General features: G+C 33.7%; 1 protein-coding gene and 1 long non-coding RNA gene across 2 annotated transcripts; one reads left to right on the top strand and one right to left on the bottom strand.

Moving 5' to 3' along the window:
• Positions 1-498: 498 nt before the first annotated feature.
• Positions 499-10,704, bottom strand: LOC147077022 (uncharacterized). The gene is made up of 5 exons (XM_085940970.1): positions 10,497-10,704; positions 8,886-9,035; positions 7,449-7,592; positions 4,800-5,106; positions 499-512 (listed from the first exon to the last, which is right to left on the bottom strand). Exons 1-5 carry the CDS (start codon positions 10,650-10,652, stop codon positions 499-501), a joined length of 771 nt encoding a protein of 256 aa, XP_085797096.1. The 5' UTR covers positions 10,653-10,704.
• A 979-nt stretch (positions 10,705-11,683) lies between these two features.
• Positions 11,684-18,862, top strand: LOC147077021 (uncharacterized). Its single transcript, XR_015069403.1, has 4 exons — positions 11,684-11,897; positions 13,242-13,373; positions 15,308-15,460; positions 16,229-18,862. It is a non-coding gene; the product is annotated as an uncharacterized LOC147077021 (long non-coding RNA).
• The last annotated feature ends 8,842 nt before the right edge of the window (positions 18,863-27,704 follow it).

Raw genomic sequence — 27,704 nt, 5'->3', positions numbered from 1 at the left:
CTTGGTGGTGTTGGCTTGTGTGTCTCCGATAATTACCTTAGGAATCGAGGGCATCCGTTGTTTGTTGTCCCAGGGTGCAGAACTAACCACCCATTAGTAATGCCAATTGGGAGGGCAATAACCATGTTAATGAAATCGCTTCAGATATTGATATATTCCACTTACGTGAGGGTCAATTTAGGTGGACGATGTTTTATAAGTTTTTAAGATAGGGTCTATCAAAGTCCACTCTGTGTGCTTCCATATACTTTTATTTTTGTTATTTTATTTTATTTCTTTTCTTATTTTGTTACTTATTGTATTATTAACTCACATTTATCTGTATTTTTATTTTAAAAATTGTTAACACTTATATTATGTCATGTCGTGAGCGCTTTAAATTTATAATTTGTTATGTTCATTATATGTAAAACAAATAAATTTGAATATATTAGTATATATTTGACAAAAAGATTCAAACAATAATTACTAAATAATTAAAAAAAAAAACAACACAAATCAGGTTTTGCTATCTAAAAATTGAACAATAGAATTATATGGTGAACGTATTCCAGGGATGGCGAACCTACTACAAATTAACTGGATAATTGTCAAACCTGTGGCCTATAGCAGGGGTAGTCAACCTGGTTACTACCGCCCAATAGTGGGCGTTCCAGCTTTTATAGTGGGCGGTAGGACTCCATGCTTCTATTTATATGCCAAGTATAAATAAAAAGATATATTTAACTACAGTAAGTTGTTCTGTAATGTTATAGTTGTTCAGATTTATTCTGCCAAACTTAGCAAAGCCTGACATAAAGTATTTGGTAAGTAATTATTAATAGATATATGCTTTAACTCTGCTTTTAAACTTTATAAAGTAAAGCTACTTGCCTAGTCTATAAATTAACATTACTTTGGAACCGGTGGGCAGTTAGTAAATTTTACTACTAACAGAGATACAAAAGTGGGTGGTAGGTATAAAAAGGTTGACTACCCCTGGTCTATAGAAAGTTTGTGACACGAAACTATAAACTTAGATGGTAGTTTTAATTATTGCGAATACAATATGGTAAACTGTTTGTAGAAATTGATGATTGTTGCTTGTGACGCGGCCTGAAAATAGTCGGCCTTGTTTAAATCATACAATTTCTCTAATATTTTGGAGTTTTACACACTTTACATTAGTTATTTATTTTTTATGCAATGAGTATTATTATATCAAGATTGTATGCTAGCATAAGATAATAATATACTTATATAATATTATATTATTATAAAAAAAACGTTTAAGATAATTCTCTTTATAAGAGATTGCCTTTGTGTAATTATGCAGTGACGTCCCGTGGGGGTAGGCAGAATGAGCATCGCTTGGGGGCGGCAGTCACTCGAAGGGCGGCAAATCGTGGAGAACCATTTGATATAATATATAGAAATAGGCACCTAAACTTAACAATAACGAAAATATCTTTCCACTAAAAAAATCAGCTCAGTGGTTGGCAACACAATGTATTAATTAACATAAAAGGTTTTAAAGTTGTCAGGTGTATCTTTTAAGGACCTCAGACTCTTGTGGTTTTGTGTAAGTGTCTAACTTAGTTATATTATATTTATGCGCTTTTTATATCTAAATTTAATTTTGTATGTTTTAGTGGTTTTATTTTGTTAATGTATACATAAATACAACACAATATTTTTTAGATATTGGAGTCATGAAAGTATGGTAAAAAATACTGCATAAAAGATGGGGCGGAATTTTGGCGCTGCCTAGGGGCGGCGTTTTGTCTAGGGACGTCACTTTAATTATGTTCCTAATAAAACGTATGAACGTCACAAATATACGTCGTTTATCGACTTATTAACGGATGCCATAAAATGGATTTATGGGATTATGCAAAGTTCATAGATGCAATATTCTCCCGGATGTTCATCGACTATAATAGGTTGACTAAAGATGTGTTAAAAAAATGCTATAGTTGACATGGTCATGACGGATTTCCGTATGATTAAAATAAAATACATACAGCCCCCAAAGTCACAGCTTCTTTTGGCATTAAGGCATGCAACTGGAACCATTCTGCATTCAAGTTAGCCACATTGAAAAATATAACCAATATTTATTTTATGGGGTAGGTAGGTAATTAAATGTAAGGGATGTATAAGAAACAGGGTAGCCGTATCAGTGAAACTGGGGATAATTCGCAAACGATTCAATAAGACTTTATATAAAATATTAATTGGGTTAAATAATAAATAATACATAGATAAGAAAACCATAATAATAAACATTAAAATTTACCCGAAATGCGTGCCATGCAAAATCATCTCGCGTGCCATAGGATAGCCATCCCTGTTATAGACAGTCTGCGGAATGACGAAAAAATCGACTAAATTTGTCGCCGTACCAGCATATTGTGACAGTAAGTGACGTGATCATAATGACGTGTTTGAACAATCGCTGTCATTGTATCTTGGTGTATGCATGTAAATTTGTGTTGTTATAATATGTTGAAATATTATATTTAAATTCAATGCATGCTCCTGGAAATTCGACTACAACACTAATAAATCTATGATTCATCTTAAAATACCTATTATAATAAACTGTAAACTGTTATTTCTGATGTCTTTCACAAATCACAGTTTTAGAACTTGTAAACATTACATTTTATCAACTCTCAACTGTACAATTAAAATAAATAATAATTATTTTATTGATTACTAGATACTGCGAAACATTTTCGATGTGTACCAGAATTAAAGAATTACAGTTATAATACAAAATAATGTATATAGCTTATAATATAATTATATGAAGGGTGGAGGTAGACTGTTAAGATTCGATATAAATAGTGCAAACTAAACATTGTCAGTGATACTTATTTGTTTTCGCTGAATTAAGAATACATATTATTACAGGTGGTGTTGGTTAGTTTTTAAACATTAATTAAATCCTGCTTAAACCAGACCAGAATAGTATAGGAATTCTATGGGCGATCCGAAAAAATAGTGCACACTTTTTCAGCCATATTTATTTGTTTTCGTTGAATTAAGAATACATATTACAGAAGGTGCTAGTTAGTTTTTTTCAATTAATTAAGCCCTGCCTAAACTTACGATATATGTAAAATTATGTATGGTTTAATGACATGATTTTAGATATTTTAAAGATCAAAGATTATTTTTTTTCCAATTATCTACTACGGCTTGGATTAGGGAGTGTTTAATTATATTAAAAAAAAAACTAGCAAAAACTAACTATAAATTGTAGTATTAGTTGAATGAAAACAAATAAACATAATTTTGAAAAACACTTTCTGAGAAAATATATTATAATCAATAGAAAAAATCTTTTTGAATAAAGTAAGCCACCCCGGTAGGGTATCGAACCCTGCATCTCCTGGGTTTACGCCCCGCCCCGTCCGTCACATTTACCTCTATGCTTCGCAGTGAGTATACTTTCTCAGAAAGTGTTTTTCAAATGTATGTACGTTCAATAATCAGAATGGTACATTCTTAAATCTTGTGAATTATTCGTTGAATAAAAGAAATAGTTAATTATGAAAACAAATACGTTTAATTGACAAAGTTTAATGTGTACTATTAATGTCGGGTCTTAACAGCTTACCTCCATCCTTCGCCATTGTTATATGATCATAATACTTATTAAGTTTATACTGTCCTCGAGGATTTTTTGAAATATTGTGAGTCAACGATTTTTAATTACTATATATTATTTGACGACGAAAAAAAATAAGGACATTAAAATTGTTATTCTCCAGTATGAGTCATTTTATGTAATTTCATCCTTTGTGACTGAATGCACGTGTATGAACATACATCGCATTTAAACGGCTTTTCACCAGTATGTATCATCATGTGTGATTTAAAATGGCCAGACGTTATACCCGTATAAGAACATACGTCACATTTAAATGGTCTTTCGCCAGTATGGGTCATATTGTGTAATTTCAAACCGTTGCGTTGTAAGGATGTGAATGAGCACAGATTGCATTTAAATGGTCTTGCGTTTGTATGTGAGATTTTGTGTATTTTTAATTGGTGAGATGTGAGGCATGCAAACGAACACACATCACATTTATACGGCCTTTCGCCAGTATGTGTCATTTGATGTAATTTTAAACCGTTGTGTTGTGAACATGCGTATGAGCAAATATCGCATTTAAATGGTCTTTCTTTAGTGTGTTTCATCTTATGTTTTTTTAATCCCTGCAGCGTTATACACGTAAAAGAACATACATCGCAATTAAATGGTTTTTCACCAGTATGTATCATGGTGTGTCTCTTTAGGTTTTGTGGTTGTTTGCATGAATAAGAACAAATATCGCACTTAAATTGATTTTCACCACTATGCGTTACTTTATGTAATTTTAATTGGTGATGCAATGTGCTTGTAAATGAGCATTCGTCGCATTTAAACGGTTTCGAGGGATTATGTATCATTTTGTGCGATTTCAGATAGCCAGACGTCATACCCGTATAAGAACAAATGTCGCATTTAAACGGCTTTTCGCCAGTGTGTCTCATTTTGTGTACTATAAGTCTTCGTGACAGTTTGCATGTATATGAACATGTATCGCATTTAAAAGGTTTGTCACCAGTATGCGACATCTTGTGTGATTTAAGGTGGCCAGAAGTTAAGCCTGCATAAGAACAGATGTCGCATTTAAATGGTTTTACACCGGTATGTATCTTCCTGTGTGATTTTAGATGGCTAGATATCATAGTTGCATACGAACAAACGTCGCACTTAAATTTTTTGGCACCATTGTCAATTTTATCACTATTTAATTGTGAACCTGCACGTGGCTTATTTTTATCAGCAATATCAATATTGTGAACAATTTTGTGACCTTTTAAAGCATGAGCTGATCCAAAAACTTCATTGCATATACTGCAAATAAAATTTCGTGGAAAATGAATCAATCTTCTCAACGTGATTGCAGCCACTTTAGGATAATCAGGTAGGATTACTTCATTTTTATCGTTTTTTTCATCTGTAGATAGTTTTGAATGCTGTACCAATTCTTCTTTAATTTCTCCAGTTGTGAGATAAGGGCCTCCATTTGTTTTTGGACGTCCAGTGAAACATTGGCCGGGAGAAATCTATATGAAAACAATTTGTAATTATTCAAACAGGATTGAATATAATCTTACCCGTACATGAAGTAACATAAAATAATAGGTATATCAACAATGACCATAGCCCCCACATCCGGAAGCGGGCCCCCAGGCCAGGATTTTCCTATCGCTAAGGTGAATTGCAGTGTGATTTTTTACATTAGTGTTCCCCAAATGATATTCCGCGGAATACCAAGGTTCTTCGAGGTCAAATTAAGGGTTGTGTAGTTTTAGCGATTTTTGTATTTTTAAATTTGATTTGAGTTGTCGGCAGCAACATATTATGAAGCACTAGTCGCCACCCTCTTTATGTTGGTCAAGTAACATGCGAACCTTTACATACCTATTGGATAAATGGCCATTTTTATGGTGATGAAACATATTAAAAATAATTATAAAATAAATTTCTACACATGAATTATCATTTAACTATATCAATATTCATATCAATTCAAATTGCATAGCACATCGTGTAAATATTCTTTATATAATATAATAGCGACGCAGGCAACTTTTTTTACTATTATAGCAAATTTGTGGTCTCTCACTTAACTACCCACACCAGGCCCCCAGGCTAGAACCCTGTCAGCCTCCCATGATAATGACAGTGATATTAATATCCTCGAATTACTAAATCCGGTTCATAAAAGTAATAGTACTAAAAATTTAAAAAACTGTTTAAAATACATATTCTTACGGAACGTGCATTACTAACAGGTGTGTGGGTTTTACACATCAATTAGTTTCAGTATATATTATAATAATATAGTAAGTCCAAGGATAGTTTTATTATATACTTTAATCAGTCAAACATGAATAAGAGAACATGTGGTCATTTTTAATATAATTGGGGATTACACTTTGTTACCACAGTCGAACAAACAATATTATAATATGTTTAAAAACTATAGACTATCTTTTTAATGAGAGAAAATAAAATTTTCAAGACTTAAAAATGTAACTTTCATAAATATGATTAGGAAAAAAATAACATGGGTAAGGATTCGGGAATTCAGATATAATGGTAGCTGAAATACCTAATAGGGTAATAATCTAATCTAATCTTAATAGCCTACTTCCACCCCTCGCCACTGGGCACCCGTAATGATTACTTGAGACTATTATCTAGAACGTCGTCAATTGTTTCTATGAACGCATATAAACGGTTTTTTTGTTTTTTTTTTTTTAATCATTAATAACCATGTCCTTGCTTTTTCGTACTCGATGTTGTTTATTAATTTTGAACAATCACAAACACTCGGGGTTTGATAAAATCCCATAAATGTATTGTGTGCTCACAGTGTATCGCACTCAGAGCTCTCAAATGAAAGGCCAGCGATTCTGTAAGTATAATCTACTTTCATTGTATTCTTTTTACTCTACAACAGGTCACGAGGTTCAATGACAGTAGTGTATTTAGTAATAGAAGTGAAACAATCCAACACCCAAACTTTGAGAAAATCACATGTATATCACACAAGTATATTGTGACCTCACCGGAAATCGAAAACGGAACCCATGCATAAAAAAGGTCAGCGCTTAACGGCCCACGTAGGTCAAGATGTAGATTTTATGGTATTTTCAGAGCATAATCCTGGACATTTCTTAAATGTTGTAGATAATCTATTTATATAATTTTGAAGCCTTATTATTCTTCATATTTATTTTAAACATTTGATGACTGCATAAAGTATTTTTATTACATATAATAGTATTCTTTTAAACCTCTCTATCTAATGTTCCATCCATGATCAGTGGTGTTAAGAATTTTTAGATTTATCAATTTTTAAACGCATTTAAAAAAACCATTAGTAAAATTTATGTTAACATTGTATAGTGAAATATTTACGATACAAAATTGTATTTATAATCTCTGTGATCCCAAATTTGACAAGAATTAGGCATTTTAATATTCAAAAAATGGGCACGATTAACACATTTGAAGACAATTCTAAAGCTACTGATTATAAGCTATGTCTTTGACCATTCAAATGTGATAAACATCCTACGAATAATGATTGTTTTATAATAATTATTGACCTAAGAATAAGGTAGTATTTTTTTGAAATACGCCATTTCTATTGGCATTTCCCAGTGGTTAAGCTACAACACACGGCCGTAGCCATAAATTGACAAACGATAAATGAATTAGGGATTAAGATCATGTTAACGCGCGTGTTTGAACATGTACCGAAGCGAAAAAAGTCGTTACTGACGCATCATTTTAAGACTTCAGTAGATTGACGTAGAGTCTCTAGCGGAGAGTCTCCCCCTTTGGCTAGCTGGGTCACTGGTCAAAATATAAGAGAATAAGAAAGAGCACCTACCGAATTGACGGGGAGATGTTTTGAATATGATGTTCCGGGTTGGGGGTTTTCTTCACTAAACGGATGTGTCAAATCTTTAATAAAATCGACTTTGAAGTCAAGGAAAGCAGTATCAGAATCTCTATAGGCGTTCACCGGGGGGTCCTGAAAATAAACAATTAAAACATAGATAATTTTGAAACACCTCAGAAACATAACTAAATAATATGATGCCAAAGCCGGGGCATAAACCAGCATCTTCAAATTTATCAATAACAACACCTATATCGTACGTTATCAATCATTTAGGTGAGACTGTAACAAGGCTTTATTTTCACGTATGTAAAAATATGGGTTAAATCCAAACACGCGATAAACAATAATATAATAATTTTGTATTATTAGTTAGTTTCGCAAACGAATCGATCATTCAATATTGGCAATAATTGAGACCATTCAGGCGGGTTTTATATTTCTCGCGTTTTACGACCTGACCATCACTAAGTCGTAAACCGAAATGATCTTCAAAGCCTTATTCCACGGCGACTGGCTTTTCCATCATTATAATATTATAACCAATAGACAAAATCTTTTTGAAAAAAGTAAGACACCCCGCAGGAATCGAACCAGCATCCCTCGGGCATCGCGCCCAAGGAGTCATACTTAATTGCGACAAATTTTAACTTACAGCAAATTTATTTACTTACATATGGCTATGTTGCCAAGAATTAGTGTAGTCATTTGGATCCAAAATTCCTAAAATATGTGTACAGGTATCATATTGATACACCAGTAGTTAGGGTGGAAGTAGGCTGTGGTCCGATATAAATACCTAGTCAACACTAAGCTTGGTCAGACGTACTTGTTTACATTGAACGTGTACAAAAATTGCAGTGTTAAAATTCAGTTAAATTCTGCCTAAACCAGGTTATAAAGGATACAAGAGAAAAAATATTCTTTCATTTATAAAATATTTAAATTTATGCCATTAAGTCATCTTCGACCATGTCCGATCCTTATAGGATCATATGGCCCTCCACAGGATAAAGGTTTGTATTAACAGATTTTGTTTTTACGAGAAATAGATGTCAGCCACTTGCTCAACCTATTAGGTCCATACCCTAACTCACACACAAATTGAAAAACAATATGTGTGATGACCCAGGATTCCAACCTGAGACCCACGGCGTGGTAGTCCAACGCTTGAGCCGCGTGGCCACCATGGGTGTAAGTACGTAAATTAAGTCATAGGTACATGATTTAAGATATAAAAGATTATCTATTATGGTTTGGATTAGAAAGGGTTTAATTGAATATTGAAAACTAACTAATCCCATCTGCAATTTGTATTATTAGTTCAATATAAACAAATAAGTATGATTGGCAAAGTTTAGTGTGCACGATTTATGTCGGATCTCCATGGCCTACCTCCACTCTTCGCCACTGTGATACACTTACCTGAGAATTATCATGAAATATCTTTGAAGATATTGAGCATTCACTCGATTCCTCTACGTTATTACAGGTTTCATTTTTAATTGGTACTTGTATCTCTGTATACAAAGGATTCACTTCAATTTCAGTTTTAATGCATAGTTGTGAATCGGTCTGGAAATTAAAATACGTAGGTATATTGAAATGGCAAGGATTTTACTTATGCGGTGTCGCATTGCAGTTGCATGCCTTGTAGTGGATTGTACATCGCCATTGCCGACTCAAGTAGAAAGCCGATACATTCACAACGACTGATCCTACTTTTTCAGGCCCTCCCGTTGTTATCTATGGATGACCTGCCATTGTTCTATAGAGTGCTCATACTGACACGTCTGTCGTGTTCACACAGGGAATGGTTTGATTTGGATAGATGAGTAACATGATAAATAATACACTGGCACCTTCTAGAAATGTAATGCATAGATCAATGCTACATATTCTTTGGAAATCGATATTACCACCGGTTTTTGTATGAAGGACTAGTATGACTTTAAAAACTGATGAATAACAGGAATGTATATTATTTATAAAGATAGTTAATAATATATTTGACTTTAGAATTTTTTATAATTCAATTTGAAACGAGAAAGGGCGAATTAATATGTCAAGCAATCTGGGATATAATTTTGACAGCTCAACAGTGGACCACTCGTTGCTTGTGTAAAAAGATATGCTCAGGCTTTATTAATCTAATCATGGCGCTGAATACCTCCATTGTAATAATATAATAAAATTGAAATATATTTAAAACATTCAATTCAGTCGAATGCGATCAACGCAGGCACAGGTGAATTATTATCATGCGGTGATCTCACAAGTAAAATCACTCTCATATTTTGAATATACGCATTCAAGTCAGATACGTAATAAAATCAAAAGTAAAATCACCTATTTTTGATTCATTAAGACTATACTTCAGCTGGGTCACGGTCTTAAACGATCGTGACCACGCGACGCGAAGATTGTGTAAACGACGCGTCCAGAACAAAACATAATTTGTCATAAAAATTCAACATGCGTCAATTTAACGTTCTGTTTATTGTTCTATTAGTAACAATAATAATATATTCATAGACATGTTTTCTTTTTCAAGTAAATGGGTAACGTTTTTTAGTGATCTTTACACGATTTAAGAATTAATACCCCCGTCGCCATCACGAAACAAATTGACGTGTTCACAGCTGGACTTTCACTCACTCAGACTCACTCTCCGATTGCCAGCGAGTGCAAAATTTCGTCGCACCTATAGTTGAAAATTATTTGCCGTTTCACTGAAGTATGCTCTTAAATATATTTATAGTCTATGGTAACATGTTCGAACTAAGTACATATCTAATTAGTGAATAATTACGTTTCAATTCCATAGTGAGACACAATTTGACAACACAATACTTACCCACTCAATTCAGGATACGTAACCTGAATCCTATGTTCACTTGCGTAGTGATATCGTAACTGCTTGGCTGTGGGCTATACATCCCTATCTATCAAAATAACATGGAGTTGCTAGCCAATGAAAAATAAATTCATGTTTTTTAATGGTTTCTAATAGTTAAATTAACACAAAAGTACAACCTCATCGGACGTGGAAAATTCGTCGACAATTTCTTGTTTAATGTATGGATAGATTTCTTTCTTATACGGGTATTCCATCGCCGTATTGTCGTAATAATTATTCGGCATTGTTTTTGTGTCTGTAGACATTTCTTCTTGTTCCTTTTTAATGTCCATGTTTATAATAGCGACTTGAAACAAGACAAATAATATTCTTTGCCGAAACAAAAGCTAGAGACGTCAAACAGTTGAAATCAATGATGACAACCGCGACAAGTATTGCCATCGTCAAAAAAAACTAATGCATCCGATCGATGGACGAACTGAAATTCTGCCGTCGTAATTTTGACAATTTTGTAAATTATTATTTTGCCGTTAACAAAAACGAAGGTGTAATATAATAGTTGTAATAATAATTATTAATCGTAGCGTAATTTAATTATCGTGCAATGCCTGAAATAATGTTTTTCAGGTGTACATAATAATTTGTGAATGTATTTTTATTTATTTATATTATATTTTATTTAGGTTTATGTTTTAATTACGATAGGTAGGTAGGTACTAGAATAATAATTATAAAATAAATAGAAATCAAACCCAAAACCTACTTATATAATATTATTCGACATGTTTCCAGCTAACACAAATTGATTAATACTCCTCTACCTACGGAAACAATTAATATTATTGGTGAGAAGTTGATTCCAAAGAAAAAATGTGTTTATTAACCTACTTATTATTCAGAATTCTCCATTGAAACTGAATCAAATAAATCAAACCGGGTCATTGGATTTCAGAGCATTTGGCAGAAATTCCACGGGAAGCGATTTTTGACAAATAATAATTACCTAGTATTAATTTGTAAGTAAGTAGTAGATAGGTAGGTACTTTATTTTTAGTCCTCGTACTATGTACGATATTAAAAAGGTATAGTAAGTAGGTATGTAGGTACGCCCAAAATACTTACATTATTTTCGAATAGGTACCGGAATTAATTCATTTTTATCCTAAAAATTTTATTTTGACGAAGCTCGAAGTTTCTCAAATTCTTCGTATTTTTTTCTGAGCAACAAAAAACACATATTTTCAACAGTGACGACTACGCGTACCTACTGTTTTTTTTTTTTTTTTTGAAATGGTACCTACTATAATTTTTTGGTCCACGTATTATAATTCGGTCACCAAAAGATGGCAACACTGATTGTCACGACTGTCAATCTACTTACCAACACCTAGAAACGGTTGCCTGTGATACTTTTGCGTGTAAAATGTAAAATGGATGTAAAACCCGAACTAAATGATTTTGAAGATGGCTCAGAAGTCCGGCAATGGTTTGATGTGCCAATAGTCCATCCAAACAATCCAGTTACAAACATTTGTATAAAACAAGAGAATGATTACAACGCCAACAGCAATATCGAGGTTAGGTTTTCCAAACATAATAATCATTGTAAGATTGTGTTTATTCTACGTTGAAGTGGTTTCTTACTAATGCAAATAAAACAGTTGAATACATGGCCCCCACATCCTGAAGCGGGGCCTAAGGCTAGTATCTTTGACTGCCCCCCTGCCTATCGCTAGAGATAATGGCAGTTTGGCGCTCTACAGTAGCCTTTTCCAATGGTGTACCTACTTGGTAAAATTAATGTGTATGTTTAGTGTTTTTTGTATATTTGAAATTCATCTATTCGAATTCTGAAGTTGTCGAGTAGTTATCGATACACAATTAAAAATTGTATCGTACAACCACATAAATTTAATAATAATGATAATATTGAAGATATATGAATAGCGCCGCAGCTGACTTTTTTTTACTATTCAAGAAAGTTTGTGATGTGTGTTTAAATCATTTATCTGGTCGATTCACCACGCTGGGTTCTACCTGAGACCGGGCCCTCAGGCTAGAGCCCTGTCAACCCCCCCTTTGTGGGGGCCATGGTTGAATGTCTTATTTAACCTTACCACCTGAAACAATAATTACTTACCTACTTAATAAATTAAACATCGTTGTATTGACTCTTTATAACGATCATTTGACCAGGTAAAAGGTTCTGCGTCTCTGTGGCCGCTGGTTTACATCATTGCCGACTCAAGTAGAAAGCCGATACATTCACAATGACTGGTCCTACTTTTTCCGCCCCTACTGTTGTTGTCTATAGATGACCTGTCATCATTCTATAGACTATAGAGTGCTCATACTGACGCGTCAGTCGTGTTCACACAGGAAATGGTTTGATTTGGATAGATGAGTTACATAATAAATAATACACTATCCTTAATACACCTTCTACAAATGTAATGCATAGATCGATGCTACATATTTTTTGGAAATCGATATTACCACCGGTTTTTGTGTGAAGGACTAGTCTGACTTTGACAGCTGTTGAATAACAGGAATGTATATTACCTACTTATAAATAACACTGATAGTTAATATATTTGATGTAAGATTTTTTATTAATTCAATTTAAAACGATAAATGGCGAATCAATATGTCAAGCAATCTGGGATCTGATTTTGACAGCTGAAAAGTGGACCACTCGTTGCTTGTGCAAAAAGTTATGTTCATGCTTTATTAATCTAAAGATGGCGGTGTCTACATTCATTCATCTGAAAACAGCCGTTGAACGTTTATTAATAATATAATAAAATTAAATAATATATATTGTATTATAATATAATATATTATATTATAATATCTTAATGGCAGAAACGCATACCTACTAATATCGGTATAAACACTTATTATAATGTCCTGTTTTTCAGAGCCCTGTAACCAGCGTTCCTGGTATTAAATCTGAGATTGATTCTCTCCGAGTTGATATTAAAGAAGAATTTGTCGAAGACAGTGATCCGCAACCTTGTTGCTCATATTCAAAATGCGACCCAATAAATCAGGTGCTTACCTACACTATATTATATTACACAATATTTTATTTACCATTATTGGATCTTCCACATAATATATCTTGGATAACACACTAATTACTTATTTAAACGCCAGTTTGTTTATTTATGATCGCTTTCATTTCGAAGACCCGGATTAGCTTCAATTTGCAGTGACGTCAAGACAAAATGCCACCACATTTTTTTATACAGTACTTTATATCATCCATTCATGACTCCAATATCTAAGAAATTTGTTGTATGGATACATTACTAACGAATATATATACCACTTAATGCCATATCTGCTTCAATAGACAATATTGCGTGTCTATGGTTTCAGATAGGTAGGTACATTCAAAAATACACTTGACAACTTCCAAAACTCGCGAGTGACTGCCAAACATATTTGGATACATTTTAAATTAGGTGTGCACTTGTCATTGCTGTTAACCAATAACGTGATGTCCAAAGACAACAGAAGTAATCCAGACATCGCAAACCCGACAAAATATCCCGTTAAAATTTTTATAGTACCTAATTAATACATTTTGTATCCAACCAGTGAGCTGAATTTTTTTATGATTTTTTTCTATATTGTATACCTAGTGATTCTTTTCGATTTGCCGCCCTTAAGGTTACTGCTACCCCCAAGCGACGCTCAATCTACCTTAACCCCACGGAACGTCACTGTCAATTTGTACCTATCAGCACAATATTTCTGTACATAATCATAGATATATCGCTCTTAAAAGCACATTTCCTATACATTTCAATGACTTTCTTGACACTTAAATCCGCGCATGTACACCAACTAGACTGCGAAATCTTTAACGTGAGACCTGGCGGCGGCGCTCGTGTTGTATCTTGTCTATGGTTTTCGATTTCGGAGTATTGAAAGTACTGAAAAACGTGAGGAGTGGATGTAGTTCTCCAAGTCGCCGCCTATCACCGTAAAGATTTCGCACCTTATCACGTCGCTTATTACGTTCAAAATACATTGCCTCTCAAAATTCAATGTGTTTATTTAATTCCAAAAGGCCTCATTGGCGTTCAAAGATTATTATAATAAGGCAGAAAAGTTAAACTCCAAAAAAATCATAGGTAGGTACCTACTTCACGGGTGCATCATTTGAAGGACTACACTATATCGTTTGTCTTTCAGGCGTAATATTTTATTTTCAAATATCGAATCAGTTATGTGTTTGTTTCTTCTTCTTTTATATTTTATACTCCACCTTCTTCATCAGCATCATCATCATCAGCCTGAATCTATCCACTGCTAGATGAAGGCTTCTTCAAGCTGCTTCCACTTCTCTCGGTCCTGTGCGTTGCGTTCTCACGTACTTCCTCAGAACTTTTTCACTTCATCGATCCAGCAGGTCTACCTTGCGGATGTTTTGTACTTCTTGTATACCACTGTATGACTAGATTTGTCCAAAGATTGTCTCTTCTTCAAGCTATGTGTCCAGCCCATCTCCATTTAAGGCTTTTAATAAACTCTTTTACATCGCAAACCCTTGTCTGCTTCCTTATCCGCTAATTCCTCTTTTTGTCCTTTTGCGTATTGCCCAGCATGCACCTCTCCATACCACGTTGTGCTACTCTAAGTTTATGGATCTCTCTTTTACTTAGGGTCCATATTTCACACGCATATGTGATCATGGGAAGCACACACTGGTTGAACACTTTGCGCCTTAGGCACAGTGGAAGGTCACTTTTGAAGACAATATTATTATTATACTAATATAATATACTAAATTAAATACTAAAAACCTTCTTAATAATACTACATGTATACCTATATAACTTTTAATTTGCAATAATGTTTATTGTTCTTTTATATTCATAATTTAACGACGTAATATTACACTATATTATAATATTATTGTCATAAGGAGATACTGATACGCATTATTATATATAAAGATAATGTATTTTTATAGATAACTTCAAAATACCCGACCACTGTAAAACTGGAGACTGATTTTGAGCGGGTTGACTCACACAATGAGATTATTCGAGAGGATGTAGAGCAAAGCAATCATGATAACCATCAACCTGGTTGCTCTTATTCTGAATGCAACTCAGGAAATAAGGTATATAACAATCTATTCATTTTAAATAATCTACTAATGTTGATATGAGGCGTCTAATTCCGAAAAGCGATAAGTCCACATTTGGTCAAAATCGAGAAAAAAATACGCACGTATTCTTTGTATAATTTTACACGACATAGTTATTATACTTTATAGTTACGCGACATAACCCTACGAAAAAAAATATTTTAACTCTCGATGTATTACAAAAAGCGCCAAGTCCGTGTTTCATATTATTTAAAGCTTGGTTGATTTCGCGCGTTTTTAAGTCAACCAATAATGAAATGTTCAATATTGAAAAGGGCGTCTCCCATGGTGTAGCATCTGGTAAACTCATGACAGTGCCACGGAAATATGTACTTTATGCGGAGTAAATTAAAAAGTGAAGTACAAATAGCTACGTTCAATTTTATTTTGCCTATATTTTTACATTTAAGAGTTTATCGACTGAAACAAATTGCCATTTGGTTCTAAATTAGACATAGAATACAACGGAAAAACTAATCTCACGTTAAAACAAATAATTGAAGCTTGAAACATAAAAATGTTGTTTCCCGAAAATATTTAATTGTGGACTTGTCGCTTTTTGTAATTAGACGCCTAATATGCCATACCAAAATACACGCCTTCCTTCAAATTCTATCCTCCCAGCATGACAAGATTCCTACATAATTACTATCTTTATAGATTTTTGATTTTTAAATATTATTCTCTAATATACCTATGTCGTTCGGCTATAAATGAATGCGATACTTTAACTTATTCTAGTTGATTTCTGCAACCACTGCCGTGACCTATTTCGGTAGTCTCGGGTGTTCTGAGAGAATTAAGCTACAAGAGGCATACAATGAAATACAGATCGAAGATCAAGACATTAAAAGAGAATTGGGGATATATGAAACCAATAAAAATATAGTCAGTCACCCTGCTAAACGTAAGCATATACAATCTAATGTCACAGATGCCAAATTATTAGTGGCTGTTATACAGTTGGAGAAAAAGTCGTTTAATAACGAAAATTTTGTGTGCAGTTTTTGTTTTGATTTTTTTCCATCATTATCTCTATTGACGCTTCACAAAGCGTTTCATAAAAAAATAATTGCGGATAAAACAAAAAAATGCTTAAGCATTCCAACTGATTTGAATTTAAACCAAATGAACAAAAATACTGTTTCTTTAAATCTATACAAAATAAATCCTTCTGGCGAAAATCACTTTAAATGTGACCAGTGTAATTACTCCTGTGTGGCATCACGTTCGATGAAAAACCACAAGATGACACATTCTGGTGAAAAACAATTCATTTGTGAATACTGTAATTACTCTTGTGCACAATCTGGTAATATGAAAAAACACAAAATGACCCATTCCGGCGAAAAGCCATTTAAATGTGACCAGTGTAATTTCTCTTGTATAACATCTGATTCGATGAAAAATCACAAAATGACTCATTCTGGCGTAAAACCATTTAAATGTGAGCAATGTAATTTCTCCTGCATAACATCTGATTCGTTAAAAAATCATAAAATGACTCATTCTGGTGTAAAGCCATTTCATTGTGACAACTGTAATTACTCTTGTATAACATCTGGTGATATGAAAAAACACAATATGACTCACTCTGGTGAAAAGCCATTTAAATGCGAACAATGTAATTACTCCTCTATAACATCTTGTGATCTGAAAAAACACAAAATGACTCATTCTGGTGAAAAGCCATTTAATTGTAAACAATGTAATTACTCTTGTATAACATCTCGTAATATGAAAATACACAACATGTCCCATTCCGGTGAAAGACCATTTAAATGTGACCAATGCAATTATTCTGCTAAAACATCTGATACGATTAAATTACATAAAATGATTCATTCTGGCGAAAAGCCATTTAAATGTGACCAATGTAATTACTCTTGTATAACATCTGGTTCGATGAAAAGACACAGAATGACTCACTCTGGTGAAAAGCCATTTAAATGTGACGAATGTGACCATACATGTTCAACATCTGATAAGTTGAAATTACACAAAATGACTCATTCTGGTGAAAAGCCTTTTAAATGTGACCAATGTAATTACTCTTGTAAATCATCTGGTGATATGAAAATACACAAAATGACTCACTCTGGTAAAAAACCATTCAAATGTGACCAATGTAATCACTCTTGTAGAAGAGCTACTAACCTAAAATTACACAAAATGACTCATTCTGATGTAAAGCCATTTAATTGTGACCAATGTAATGTCTCCTGTATAACATTTAATTCGATGAAAAATCACAAATTGACCCATTCTGGTGAAAAGCCATTTAAATGTGACCAATGTAATTATTCTTGTATTACATCTCGTTCGATGAAAAATCATAAAATGACTCATACTGGTGAGAAGCCATTTAAATGTGACCAATGCATTTACTCCTGTATAACATATCATAGGATGAAATTACACAAAGAGGCTCATTCTGGTGAAAAGCCATTTTAATGTGACTAATGTTGTTAAGTATCCATATCTCCACTCTCTATGATATCCCCCTAATGACTATAAATTTACATTTGTTTGATTCATCGACACCCTAAGTTACTAATTATGTACAATTGTTAAAAAAATTCGATCGGTGTGATATCGACTATTGCAATATACCTACACTATATTACAGGGATGGCCAGTGCGTCGATCGCGAAAGTATTTTTGGTCGATTGCGGACATAATAATATTATAATGTATTATTTCTTGTTCAAACGAGTCAAAACTACTCAGCGTTCCAGCTCAAAAAGTCCGCTAGTTCTATTTCTGAAATTATTAACAGTTTTACCACTGAAGGAACTTTAAGTCTTGATTGATTTAAGTATTGAGTCTCGAAAAAAAAGTGTGGCCACCCCTGCTATATTATATTATTGATTAACCTCAATTTATCCACTTATCTAGCTGTGCTACTATTCACATATAAACCCTTGTCCATGTACTAAGCGTCACTAATATCATTCAACTCAGACCATTCAACTTGTTCAAACTTAACTCACATCTACTCTCCCGAGTGGTTTCATTGTGGATCGAACTCTTCTGAATTATTTTCCTTTTTTACATGTAACTGTACTGAGACATCGCAAATAAACACCACTAAAGATTAAAATCTCTATCGAGTATTATTAATGGCATACACCTTCCACTGGACCGCGTGAAGGATCGGCCCCGTTGCTAAGGATTTCCGTTGCCGAAAACAACAATGTAGTTACTATTGTATACCATCCTGTAAGATGAAATTTTCCAAGTTATCCATTCTAGTGAAAAGTGATTTAATTGTGATCGAATAAATTACTCATGTATTATTAAATATGACCTTGTAATATTTACTCTTGTATAAAAAATACTGTGGATGAAATTACACAGTGACTTATTCTGTTGAAAATGGTTTTATTTCTTTAATGTTCACCTGATATTTTTCCCTGTGCTTAGAACTGACTAGCGCCCTGTTAATTTAATCCTTATTCTTCTTGCACGTATCTTTGTCTGGTTTTAGATCGCCACGAGCCAGTAACGTCCTTAGACAAAATGCCACCCCTAGGCAGCGCCAAAATGCCGTCACATTTTTTTTATAATCCTTTCATGACTACAATATGTAAGAAATGTGTTGGAGGGATACATTACTTACAACATCTGCTTCAATATACATTATTGCAAGTCCACGGTTTCAGATACATTTAAAAATACACCTGACAACTTCCTAAACTCGCGAAAACTGGCAAACATTTTACACAAAATCGAGTAGTGTGTATCTACCTATAATTCGAAATCTGCACGTGTCATTGCTATTCACCAAGGACGTGACATCCGAAAACAACGTATGTAAACTAGACATCGCAAACTGGAAAAAAAAATATAGTTTTTTTAATAGGTAGCAAGATATTTCCGCTATTATTAAGTTTAGGTAGTCGTTCTATATATTATGTCTAAAGATCGATTTACCGCCCTTCATGTAACTGCCGCCCCCAAGCGACGCTCAATCTGCCTACCTCTACGGGACGTCACTGCCACGAGCTGTCAGTCGTGCGTTAATCCATTTACCAAGTAGGTAACTTTGGACAATATATTATTATTGTCATATTATTTAACTTCATGTTTCCAGTTCCGCGTAACCTATATGGGACTGCTTTTTTTATTAATCATTGCTTTTTAAATCTAAATACTCTTCTTCTGGCTTAGGTAGGTATACCTCCACTCCATTCGATTAATTCCAACTTCAATTCTTCCAAACATAGCTATTAATAGCCTGAAACAGCTGTCAATGTAAATGATTCCATAAAGTTAACCAAATATACTTACATTGCTTTTTTTATATTCCACATCTACAAATCAACAGAATTCCTTCAATTGAGTTAGGTAGGTAAATAGGTGCTTGAACCAGTAGCGCACCCAGGGGGGGGGCCAGGGGGCCTTGGCCCCCCCCAAAATATGCAAATCATCAGAATGATTTTACACATTGAAATCGAAAGTCAATAAACTATGCCTTGGGCTTAGACAAACAACACGGCAAAAAATAATTTGTAATTCTCCAGCACCCTTTTTAGTAAAATTTCTTAGATTTTAATTTCTAACACAAAAATTTCGAAACACTGATGTCAGGTTTTTTTAGAAACCCGTTCCCTAATGAAATTCTCGGTGTCCACCCGAATTCTGGAGAGGTATAGGTGATTGTTTGGGAGGGTTTACAGGGCTCTAGCCTGGGGGCCCGGGCTGTGGGGGGCCGGCGTGTCGGGTTGACCAGATAAGTGAGATAAACACACACCATAAATTATCTTTAATAGTAAAAAAAGTCGCCTGCGGCGCTATTACACTTCATGACTATGAACATTTTAAATTATATAATTGTCCAATATATTTTCAGATTATTATGTGTCGATACTCAACAGCTTCATTATTAAAGTAGATGTATTGAAAATCGCCAATAATTCAATGTATAAATACCCTCAATTTGAACTAAAACACAATTTGAAAAACGGTAATATAGTGTTTCACACTGTCTTTAATCTAAGCGGTGGATAGGGGGCCCGTAAAATACCCTAGCCCAGTGGTCGGCAAACTCATTAGTCAATAGAGCCAAATATCAACAGTACAACGATTGAGATTTCTTTTGAGAGCCAAATTTTTTAAACTGAAATTATATGCGTAGATAGTAAGTAGGTACACTGCTAATTTACTTAATGAACTTTAGTTAAAGTTTTAAGTCCTAATTAAATTATAGGTAGGTACACTGAATAAAACTGAATATCATACGTAATAATGATCTTATTTATTAAAAAAAATTAAATTGTAAGTCAGGTATCCATAAAATTGAACCATGACAATGACTGAAACTCAATGTGAATAATGGCCTTGCATCTCCTTGTAAAGTTTGGGTAAGTCAGGTTCGTATGTTGTTGATTTAATTTTAAGCACGATTCCAGGTTCTCATCAGTAAATCGATTTCTCAATTTACTCTTGATTTCCTCTCTTGGAAATCTTTTTACTAACCACAAAACTTGCAATATTAACATTGTTGAAAGATTTTATTCAGTACCTAATTAAATTCAGAACTTTATTTTTCTTGACTTTTCTTCTCAGCTGATTTCTTCCTTGCATCATCGACAGAATATTTAGCGCAAAATTACAAGTTTTTAGTTGTAGTATCTCTCTAAATTTGAATGCGCTAATTTTTCCCAACACATAAATAAAGGTCGGTAAGCCATTTAAGTTTTGAATAAACGCGAAATCTCGGTCTATTCAACATTACATTTACGGTTATCCTCTTCCATTTTCTTTGCTTCTTCTTTTTAGCCATGGCAAAGAGCATCTGTGGCAGAGCCGCACTCAAGGGACCAAAGAGCCGCAGTTTGCTGACCATTGCCCTAGCCTGAGGGCCCGTTTCAGGATGTGGGGGCCATGGTGTAGGTACACCGAGTGCAATAGACAAAAGACCGATAAACGAGATATTAGGCTGTGTTGTATTGAGTAGGTTGTGTATAATTTAAAAGCAATAATACTTTTTTTGTCCATTTTCAATTAATATTTTGAAACCTCAATATTAAAAAACCAAAAATCTGCTATAAACATTCGGCGAAAAGAACGACTACACCCACTACGGTGGTGATGTAAATCAAAAGAACATTTTTTTCGGTGGAATTCGGCATAAATATTGTAGCTCTCTAGACCAGTGTTCCCCAAACTTTCGACATCTGTGTACCCCTTCTATAATTTTCGTAACACTGAGTACTCCTCATCAAAGAAAAATGCATATAAGTACTTTAATAACAATCAAAATATATTCCTTTTGTAGTACATGAACAAAATAATAATAAACGAAAAATAAAATTCATTCATAATAAAATCTGTACCTCAGAGGCAGACGGATGCAACTCCGTTTTTGGGGAAAATGAGTTTTTTAAAGAATCGTCAGCATAAAGGCTTTATTTATTAGAGGCAGACTGTCGTATGCATGAGATTCCCAAAAACCTTATAGGCTATATACTGCACGTTTGTATGCATGAGTAAAAACGTAATTAGCTGTTAAGTGACGTCACGAATGTGACATATCATGTGTCATGGTGTTCGTATTATAAAATTTCATTCCCCGATAAATAATTCAAAATTTTGAAATTGTAAATGTGTCTGAAAGTGTGCGAACGGTACCATATAAATTTGATAATTATACATGAATAATTATTATGAAATTTAAATAATTTATCAGCTATTTTATCACATGTATTTTATAATTATTCTACTGTACGAAAGGTTGTATTGCCAGTAAACTTTTCCATTTGGTGGCAGCACTGAATACATTTGGTGGCAATACTGAATATTATTATGACTAACTTCACTTCAATTATTGAGATCTCAAAAGAGAATAAGAATAAAAGACAGAAAATGCAAATGATTTAAGACAATAATATGTAACGATCTCTGTATAATATTATCATTTATACCAATCACCGTATGATACTATTGATGTTTCCAGTGTATTTGAGAGTTGTGCCTCGTTTATTACAGTTATCTTACAATAATTAACTAGGTAGGTAGGCGGTACCGTAATATTTTGAAGAACGCAGAATGCTTACAATTGTATATTTTAATGCCAGATACAGCAGTAGATACATATTTTTGCGGTGGTTTAGCGGAGATATTTTATCGTAATCTTACGTAAGTCCATCTTATGTCTCCATGAGAAATATTGCAAGCGAAATAGGCGAAATAAGCGAGGCATTTTATCAGTTACCTACTATCTAGATTATAGACTAGGGATCAAAATTATACGTATTTTGTAAACAGCACGACTAGGAACTGTTTTTAAAGTTCGCAAATGTTTTACAGAATCTACAAAACGAATAAGGGCCTCAACCAAATGTTTTTTGCAATGAATGCAAAATTAAAATGACATTTGAAAGTGACAGCTAGCTGAGGCAGCCATTTTTAATGGCGCGTGACGTCAGATTGCTTACGTCACAAAGAGTGTTATTAGCTATTCGATGGAAAATCGGTTAAATAGCTTATAAAGAATTTGGGAATCTCATACATACGGCCCAGAGAGATGAAAGTCCTAGTTGCTATAATAAAAAAGATATAAAGAATAGCATAAAGATGCAAATGCCATACCTACCTTAGAAGCAGAAAAATGCAAATCCAATAATCTGCAATATGTACTAAACGAGAACCAGCCGGGAGAAGAAGCCGGCTTTAGAAGACGATACAGAACTATGGACCATATCCAAGTCATCAGAGAAATCAGAGCGGTAACAGGAATACAAGCTGCGCTATCCATGGGTTTTATAGACTATGAGAAAGCGTTCGATTCTATAAAGAAATTTTCAATACTCGATGCACTCATAAATCAAGGAGTCCCCGGGTGATATATAAATATTTTCTCCATAAACCATCACCAAAGGAGTCCGACAAGGTGATACGATCTCACCTAAACTATTTACAGCTACCCTTGAAGACTTTTAAGGCAACTTGACTGGAATGGCAAGGGTCCCCATAAATGGAGAATACGTGAGTCATCTGCGCTTTGCCGATGACAATACATAGTAGTTTGCAAGACTCAGAAAACCTCTAAAGCAGAATGCAGGAAATCGCTGAAGTAAGCAACAAAGTAGGCTTGAAAATAAATGTATCAAAGAAGAAAGTCATGTTCAACTGCTTTTCGGGCCAAAAAGAGATCCTCATCAATGCCATTCAGCTCTAACAGGTGAAAAACTACATCAATCTGGGACAAGTGTCTATAGATGGATGTATATTTGATGAATTTGTTCGCAGAGTAAAGCTAGGCTGGAGTGTTTTTGGGCGCCTGAATAATGTCTTCAAAAGTGACCTTCCACTGTGCCTAAAGCGCAAAGTTTTCAACCAGTGTGTGCTTCCCGTGATCACAGAAAACGAGATCAAAGAGAGATCCAGAAACATACGAGTAGCACAACGTGGTATGGAGAGGTGCATCCTGGGCATAACGCAAACGGACTAAAAGAAGAATGAGTGGATAAGGGAACAGACAAGGATTAATGATGTGATAGAGTTTATTAAAAGCTTTAAATGGAGATGGGCTAGACACATAGCTTGAAGATGGATGTTGGAACACATGTTGCATTTGCAACCTTAATGATGTTTAAGTACACTCCTTATATTTATTTTGCAAGAATCCGTCTGAAGCTAATAATTCCAACAATTGCTCTTCTTCCGCATGCGATAAACCTTCTAGCAACATCCATGTATTAATGCTTGTTGCACCAGGCGTAGCCATAACCACCAAACTTTTCCCGTACCCCAGGGGGTATGCGTACCACAGTTTGGGAAACACTGCTCTAGACCAAGCGGGTAGCACAGCTGATATTATTTAAGTAATGTTTAAGCATACTAGGTACACATGTCCAGCATGGTCGCTGTTCACTTCCAATCCGCCAGTCGCTGATGACACGCTCAACGGTTACCGCCACTATGCCTCCAATTTAATAAAAACTAGGAGAAACTGTACAAATATATCGCCGTGTATTGTGAAATTATGTAAAAATATTTATATGAAGAAGAAAAAGAGTCTATGGGACTAATGTCCATTCTCCTCCTTCGGCCCCCCCCAATAATAAATCCTGGGTGCGCCACTGGCTTGAACTGTGTAGGTTGATATGAAAATATTGGTTTGTATATTGTCACAAGAGCTTCAATTTCGTTAGGCGGACCATCCAAAGCAGATTGAAGTATATTGTGAACAATATGTGCCCCACATCCAATGCCAACGATATTAACACCAAGTTCTTGTTTGAGTCGGTTTTAAATGTTATTTTGATGTAACTACATATGCCTCTAAAATTCGTGTTACAATAAAATTATTGATTGTCACCATAAAAACGAAGTAGGTAGGTAGGTACCGTAAAACCCCCTACCTTCACCTAAATGAATTAAACACTAGAAACTAATATTTTTACTATTGCACCACTTTAATTAAGCCACTAAGGTGAATTTAAAGATGGACGGTGTTATGCAGTAACCAGTTATCCACCAAAATGGAGTTTTGAGTTATAAGCATTTGAAGCTAAAATGTACACCATTTAGTCAAGATAATGAATAGAGTTATATTTTTTTTTTTGTAAATTATTACTTGAAAACGTACCTTGTGATTGTATAAAGACTTTTTTGATAATATTTTCTGTTGTTTATAATATATTAGGTAAATGGTTATTAAAAAATTGTAATCGTTGGAAATAAAAAAATTATTAGTTTTTCAGTATTCCACTATGCACCAAAAGTGTGACTTAACTGATTTTCCATTAACATATCAATTATTTACCAATTTGGTTTTGCTTATTAAAAAAACAATATGAATATAGAATATTTATTACAAAATTATGTGTTTATTACAATATGGTATGGATAATAAAAAAGGAAACAGTAAAAATAAATGTAAATGTTATGTTTTAACCGATGAATAAAATTTAAAATGAGTGTTAAAATAATATGAATTCTATTCGATTTCGCAATCCAAACCCTTCTACATCGACAGTATAATCAGCACCGTCATTATTTAGAAATTGGTAGAAGGGTTTGGCATCTTTGAGTACAAAGCTTAGTAATTTTTATAGATCAGTTATTTTGTCTGCTGATAGTTTTTCTATTTAATGTATTATTATAATTGGATGTGCCTCCAAAACTAAGAACGGTATCTTCAATAACATTGACAATATTATCAATATTATCATCTACTGTTAATACAACAATATCTTCTTCAATCATTGCCGTGCTCGTAATGTATCTTCTATTTTTCAAAGCCATTTCATTTCTTGCCATAGCAACCATGAGTTTGCCTCTTTTCATCTTGGAAATAAAGGAAAAAATTTATTACCACCAATGATCCCCATTTACATATAAATTAAATTATTTTTATAGAAAAATTCCTTATAATACACTAATAAATTATTGTAATATATATAAGGCAATATTTTTATTGTTAAGGCAATATTTATGTATCAACCAAATATTTCAATAAATCATTTTAATCCAAATAAAATGAAAAACGTGATTCATATCCCTTACAGACCCTGCACTCACTCTTGTGAGGGTCACTTTAGTATGGAATAAATAATTACTTTGGTAGTGTATGTGGTTTGGCCCTGGCTCACATGAAAGTGAGTGTAGCTGACAGAGTGAAAACAGCCATCCTTAATTCTACATGTGCGTCGGTTGGCGACACTGGAACATTGCAAAGTGACATTTTGACAGCACTGTGTAAGGAGCATTCTGTGTGAGTACTTTATTGATTTTATTACCAAAAAATTGTTCCCAATAATATTTTTGGGATGAATAATGTAATAAACATATCCTGCAACATATTTAACTAGTTTTTGAAGTCATAACTATCAATTTAGTATGTTTTTGACATGTTCAATCTTGTGACTCACGTTTGTGAGTGCCAGGTTTCAAGTCACTAAATTACCAATTTTCATCTTTTTACTCATTAGGAATTTCATATTATTTGAAGATTAAAGAACTTAATTATATTGATTTATGTTGTTTACATGTTGTTTATATTAAATATTTATTTTAGATTTCAAAATGGAAAATATTGAAGCTGATAAATAATTTAATAGGAAATGGAGATAATTCCGATGTTGAGTAAAAAGACGATGATGAGAATGATTTTGATTACATTCCGCCTACTATCGACAAAGATGACTCATCAGATTCGGATTTTGACACCGATGGTAATTTGTGGCACTCAGATGTAGCACCACGACCATCCACCACAACCATAGGTTTTATTCTTGTACATCAATTTTATTAGTAATTTCTAACTAATTAATATTGTATTTAATATATATTGTTATATTTGTTAATTGTGCACCATATTAAAAATAAAAAAATCTTTCAAAATCGTAAAAAACAGTTTTTTACGTTTTACATTTCAACTTTCCACTCCTATTATTTTAGTGTTTGAGACCCGACCATCACAAATGTGAGGGTCGCATTTTCTAAATAACGAAGAAAGTAAAAAAAAATTAAAATATTTTTGATTTCTTCAAACCCATTTTAGATATGCTTTAAAGAGAAAACCGTTAAAAGTATTCAATTTTATCCTTGGGTCTGTAAGGGATATTTCGCAATAATCAGTTAAGCAACTGATTATGCACCACAAAAATGGGAACATAATTTTTGCAACAATCAGTTTAGTGAAGGCTGAAAGTGACACATCCTAAAAAACCCTTTTTTATTATTGAATTCAGCTTATCTTAGCTTTATATTTCCACTAAACAATAATTATAATGAATTTAAGAAAGTGGGGCGACGATAACTAGGCAGATATTGTAAGAAAATGCAAAAAACTACAACGTTTGACATCTCAGTTTCACAACACCGGCCATGATGTTTGGTGGATGACTGTTAACTGCAAAATGGATTTGTTTATAATTGTATAGGTACTTACACACATTTTTTTAAAGTCTCATAGATGGCAATACAGACCGAATTTGACCACGATTTTTTTTGCAAAACGTAGAAAACATATTCATATTGTCGTTAAAACGAAAAACGCAAAAACATAAAAGTGTCACTTAACTACTGCATAACTCCGTCCAGATAATATTCGTCCTGTCAATACACAATTTTCAAACCGCCATTATCTTCGCCGTGTTTGTGTTAGTAACGTTTTTTCGAATCCGGTTTGAAAAGATTTTTTCGGAATACCTACCTCTAAACTTTTTCTAATTTCTATGAATCTTGTAGAGGTAGGTTCTTC

Source organism: Rhyacophila brunnea, unplaced genomic scaffold, assembly GCF_057557595.1.
Source record: "Rhyacophila brunnea isolate RB1 unplaced genomic scaffold, BYU_Rbru_1.0 scaffold_13, whole genome shotgun sequence".
NCBI classification, from domain to species: domain Eukaryota; kingdom Metazoa; phylum Arthropoda; class Insecta; order Trichoptera; family Rhyacophilidae; genus Rhyacophila; species Rhyacophila brunnea.
The sequence above is the reverse complement of the archived record's forward strand: the minus strand, read 5'-3'. Positions and strand labels throughout refer to the sequence as shown.